Raw genomic sequence first — 6000 nt, forward strand, 5'->3', positions numbered from 1 at the left:
GAGGAAAGATAGCAATATTTTACAAACATGACAGGTGCAACCACTGAGACAGGTAATTTCTTTTGAATGCAACTACTGTGACAGGTGAGGAATATACTACTTATATATAAACACAGATGAGACAGGTGCAACCACTGCGACAGGTAAAAAATATTACATTTAGCAGGATCAGGACTAGACTAGGAATATGTTATCTTCTAAGCAGTGAAATTAAATAAGGAGGCTTCTTTTTCTAAATTGTGGTGAGAAAATGTACAATATTCTCACTTTTCTCATTGAAAACGAGCTGCTTATCCAGTGAGAATGACCTTGAGATGTGCCTTACGTTGGGCTGTCATGTCTCCACTCTCTCTGTTATAAAGGATAATTAAAAATGAATGAACCCTCAGGCAAAAGGCATTTTAAATTTCTCGTTAAAATCATTATACAGACGCTGTATTTTGTCTTTCACTCAATCATATTATCACAGGCTGGTTTTACAGGCACTTTTATGTCTTCACAGGAAAATAAAGACAGAACAGATTTAAAATGATGGACAGAAATACAGCAGAGGAGAGAGAGAGGAGATGGGAGGGTTCATTTCAAATATTTAGAGCAACGACTAAATCAGGACTAAACCAGGAGCAAACCAAGACTGCATCAGGACTGCAACCAGGACTAGTTTTTCTGAGCTAGTATTCTGTCCAAACGAAAAGCAATAACAGCATTTAAAGGGCCCACATTACACTATTTTCAGATTTATGTTATATCATCACCTATAGACGTGGAGTTGTGTTTCATTTCATTTTGGTTCATTCATACGTTTAATGCACAAACCCTGCATTAAGTCGAGATAGCAGCTGCATTCCCCCAAAGTCGGTAGGTGCATATGCAGTAAATTCCTTGGAACTTTTGGCAAGCACTTGTTTCTAACTTAATAATAAAAACTTAATTTACCATCTACTTAAAGACAAAAACACAAAAAACTTTTTCTTAATATGAATCTATATCAATCCAGGTGTGTACTCCATACACCTTCACTAGAATCATTTGGATTATTTCAGTCCCTAGAAATAGCCAAGTTTTACTGAATTAAAGGTAAAAGGAGCTGTTAACTTGAAAACTACCATTAGACTTTGGCAACGTAAACAGACTAATAATAAATTGTTACTCAAACATGTGTGAATGAAACCAAACACAACTCCAAGTATGTTTTTAATGAGGTACTATCTAACACAGGTTAAAGCTCATGAGAGTCAATTTTGCGTAATATAAGACTTACTGGCCATACCGTTTCTCAAAGCCTGATCCTGTCAGATCTCAGAAGCTAAGCAGGGCCGGGCTTCGTTAGTATTTGGATGGGAGACCACTGGGAAAATCAGGTGCCACAGTGGAGGGGTGTCCTTAGGCAAGACACTTTACCCACATTGCCTGGTATGAAAGTGGTGTGTGTGTGTGAGTGATGGTGGTGGTCAGAGGGAATGAATAATGATCTGTAAAGCGTCTCTGTGACATATGTCTGTGAAAAGAGCTATATAAATCAAAACTTACTTACTTCAAAATAACTTTTAAAAATGCCAGACATGGCTGCCCTAAAAACGTAAAAATGCAACAGACCGAGTTCATTTTAAACGGTTTGCAGTGGTCCAAAGTCATTCCTCACTTAACGTATGCACTCAAAGCCTAATAGGAGTGGGTGGGGAGTGGTCTATGTTTGAGCATTCAGCTGCATTAAACAGAGACCCAGTGAAACACCATAGAACAATATCACCAGTCACCAAACCTATCGTCAGAGGACTGAACACGATTCCATTTTCATCGCCGTGTCACCCAGCCCTCATTGGCCTATAGGATGTTGTGATGTCATCTGATGTTATTTTTTGACAACTTTAGCGCAAACCTGGTAAATACTGTATGCACCTTTTGAGATCTAAATCTAAGGCTGCGTTCAGACCGCAGCCTGAAGTGACCCAAATCAGATTTTTTGGCTTCTATGTTCCTGTATCCGATCTTTTAATGACAGTCTGAACGGCACAGATCCGATTTTTTCAAATGCGACCCAGGCCACTTGGATATGTGCTCCTGAAACCAATACATATCTGATCTTTTGACATGCGACTTCAGTGTGAACGGCCAAAGCGCATTCATTCGACCTACACGTTATCAACAAGACACAAACGTCACTATTCTGCGCTGAAGTAGGCAAAAACTTTTAATGAACTCTGTGCCACTGAAGCGAAGCACATCTCCACTCACCACTCTTGGCTCCGTCTCTGCATCCACACGTTCCTTTCAACACCACGGCCAAAAACCTCGTCCTTCTCCTTCTCAATCTCCTCCTTAAAACTAATAAGTTGTTCATGTTCTGGCTCTGGTACGAGAGGAACTTTAAAATCTCCAGGTGCTCAATGCTCACGTCCATGTTTGGACAACTTCCGTAAACACAGAGCACGCTCACTGCGGTCGACGTCATCGTGTCTCCAGTGCACATGCGGGACACTTTTGGGCCGTTTACTGTTCACACTGGAGATCAAATACAAGTTGCATTTAATTGGAAATGTGAACGACCTCGCAAAAACATCGGACTTCACAAAAAAAACGGAATTGAGCGTTAAGCCCTGCAGTCTGAACGTAGCCTAAGTTTTTGCTGTTACAACTTCAGTGGCCTCTGCAATTTCAAGTAGTTGGTGACATCATGAAAGACTACCCTGATCAGAGCCAGGCCTTTCAGTTTATAAACACGTAGCTGCAGGGGCGGAGTTTGAAGTGCGGACGCCTGACCAATCACATTGTTCCTTATACCTCCAGACCCCGCCTCTCCTCCCCACTGCAGCAAGGAAACCCTCTAATCAAATTCTAACCCTTGTTCTCATATTTCCAGGTGTTTCTCTCGGTCGGACCACCTGGCTCTGCACATGAAGCGCCACATCTGAGTCCTACCGCCAGAGGACAGCAGCAGAGAGGAGCAGAGCGGAGGGAATCGAGCTAGCAACCTCCCGCTCCTCCTGCTCCCAGGCACCACCGAGGAGCAGAGCAGAGGGAATCCAACCACCAACCCCTCAGCTACTACCCTCCCCCGGCTCCCTCCCTCCTGTCCCCCGCACCAGCCGGACGCCACCGCGGGCAACCCCAGTACGGTGGCCCGAATGGGACATCAACAACAAAATGGAGGAGATTGTTGCGAGATTGTTGTTTTTCTCTACCACTTCACCACAACTTTTACAATAGTCACAGTTTTGTCCGTTTTCAGTCAAACCCCAACTGTCTTCAAGCACTTTTGGGGTCTTGGAGTTTACCTTATCAATAACCAGTAACCACTTTTTTTATTTTTCTGCATGCAATCTAATATATCGAAGTAGTTAGTGTACTCAAATACTCAACTTTTTGCCGTTTCTCATCTTTGCAATTCAAAATCCACCTCTGCACTGCAAAAAATAATACGTACACGCTAAAATGTTGACTTTACTTAAATGTATTGAGTTATATTTTACACCCAATTATTTTATGTTTATCCAAAGCAAGTAAATGTACTTTAAAAAAATAATTAACCTAAAATAGTTAGATGCAAAACGTTGGCATAGTTCATTTATTTAAAGTCAATATTTCGATTTTTTGAGTGTATATGGTTAAAATGACTTGAATTTAAGATTTTGAGCAGATTTTAATTATGCTGTTGTGAGCAAATTAAATTATCACCAACTCAATTATACTCAAATACGCAAACAAAAAATCTGGTCCAAAATGACTGGACACTTTTTAATTTTAAGTGCAATTTTCAACACTAGCAAAATAATGCTAGACAATCTTTTTAAAACTATCAACATAGTAACAGATTTCAAAATTGTGAAATCTAGATTTATTGTGAAATCTAGATTTATTGTGAACCAACTTTGCTCTTGACTTTACATAAACACATTGAAACAGAACTACTAAATAAAAAATGCCCATGTAAAAAAAAAAAAGAAATCTTAATTAGATTTCACGGGTTTCTGGATGATGAGTAATTAGGACTGTTGCTATAGAGATGAACAATTGAAGACAAAATATTATATCTTTTGAATGGGATTAATGGTGCGTTTGATTATCCATCTGAGGATGTTGCCTAGCGACACGCATTGACACGCCCCTTTTCCTCACACGGCGCAACTCGGAAAAACTCAAGATGAGACCAAGCAAGGATTCTGAGATAGAATCCAAGACGGTTGTGCCTAGTGTCACTTCTAGTATGAACTGTTGTCATTGTGTTTGGACACTTTGGTGGTTTAAAAGACAATTTGAGTCAGTCGTATTACTGCGATACCTTACTCCATCTGTATCACTGCCTATGGGTTTGGGAGTCGGTGTTGTGGTGAGGCCAGTATTGAACGTAGACTTGTTTTAAATGGGTGTTGCTAAACTTCCCGAAGGTTGCTAACAGAAGATAAACAACAACAACAAAACAGCTCACTTTTTTTTTTCCAAGTCAAACATATAACAGCATATAAAAGAATGAGAACATCGCACATCACTTACTTGAGACGGGTGCATTGGAGGAGGCGGAGCAGCCCAAGAACATAGAGAAAAATCCCGCACACTGTCTTACTTGCAAAGTGTGAGATTTATTAGGACAAACTATGCAACGTTTCGGCACTAGGCCTTCGCCTTCGGTTTTGCCTGATGAAGACCTAGTGTCGAAAAGTTTCACAGTTTGTCCTAATAATTCTCACAATTTTCTAGTAAGACGGTGTGCGGGATTTTTCTCTATGTTCTCAAGTCAAACACGCAAAATCGGAATGGGGCGGCTAGCGTGTCAGCTATGTCCATTCGTATATACCAGGAGTCTCCAACCTTTTTCCTCCGGTAAGCTACTTTTACAAAATGAGCTCCTCTTATTAGCGCTCACAAGAAATTGAGTACTGTACCTCATCTAAAGCCACGGCCTTAGATGAGGTACAGTTAGATATTTATACTTTTTTGTAGTGCAACGTTAGTCATCAAAATTATACATTTACAGTGGTAATAGCCTTTTAATCAATCCAATTTGAGTTATTATGGACAATACATGTAATTCCGAAATCCCATGGCGAGCTTCTTGGAAGAGGGTGGAGAGTTACTTGTAGCTCCCGAGCTAAAGTTTGGAGAACCCTGGCCAATGGGTTTGGTAGTTGGTGTTGTGGTGAGGCCAATATTGAACATCGACTTGTTTTAAACGGAAGATAAACAACAACAACAACAGCTTTCAGGCTGGCGTCCACATATTTTTTCAAATCAGACACGCGAAATTGGAATGGGGAGGCTAGGGTTTTAGCTATGTCCATTCATATTAGACTTAGATAAACTTTATTGATCCACAGGGGAAATTAGTTGGGCACAGTAGCTCACACATCACAATAAATGCAATAGCTAATAACTAAAACAATAACTAAAAACGCTAAACTAATAACAACAGTTCAATGGTCTATGCACGGAACATAAAATGGTTGAAGCTTGGGCGTGATGTCATATCTGAGCTCCGAATGGGAGACAGATGGATAATCGAACGCACCATTAGTCCTCAAAATGTTGCATGAAACAGGAAGCTGAAACCCAAGAATTGGATAAATATGATAAATAAACTTTGATTAAAATCGATACAAATTTTAATCATCCAAAGTTTGCATTTTATTATTTTGGTCATATCATCGGGCCAGCCCTATAGAAAAACAGCTTGAAAGTGAAACTAATTATCTCTGTACCTGTGAATAAGACTCAAATCACGAATCTGAATTTAAGTCATTTTAACTTTTTAGATTTTTTTTTTTTGCAGTGCAGCATCTGTCGCAGCCTATTTCAACATCAAGAAAAACAACAGTGAACAAAGGCTCGTGCTTGAACTTGTATCTTTGCCGACAATCCAGAGTTTGGCGAACGCACTTTGACATTTTGTACAGCGAAGCGCGCCAAGAAACGAGTCAGCTCCGTGGCTCTCCCGTGCTCATACCCCGCCACCAGAGGGCAGCACCGAGGAGCAGAGCAGAGGGAATTGAACTACCAACCTTCCGA

At 40.4% G+C, this 6000-nt stretch overlaps 1 protein-coding gene across 1 annotated transcript in view; it reads left to right on the plus strand.

Annotated features, from left to right (window-relative positions):
• klf7b (Kruppel-like factor 7b) overlaps positions 1-3839 on the plus strand; it is an 88067-nt gene extending 84228 nt beyond the window's left edge. The window contains exon 4 of the mRNA XM_020931054.2: positions 2861-3839. Within this exon, the coding sequence (XP_020786713.1) occupies positions 2861-2912 (52 nt within the window). The 3' untranslated portion in view covers positions 2913-3839. The remainder of the gene's footprint in view (positions 1-2860) is intronic.
• Positions 3840-6000: the final 2161 nt, after the last annotated feature.

The sequence above is a fragment of the Boleophthalmus pectinirostris genome, unplaced genomic scaffold (assembly GCF_026225935.1).
Source record: "Boleophthalmus pectinirostris isolate CB_2022bp ecotype Guang Dong unplaced genomic scaffold, ASM2622593v1 HiC_scaffold_1, whole genome shotgun sequence".
Lineage (NCBI taxonomy): Eukaryota > Metazoa > Chordata > Actinopteri > Gobiiformes > Gobiidae > Boleophthalmus > Boleophthalmus pectinirostris.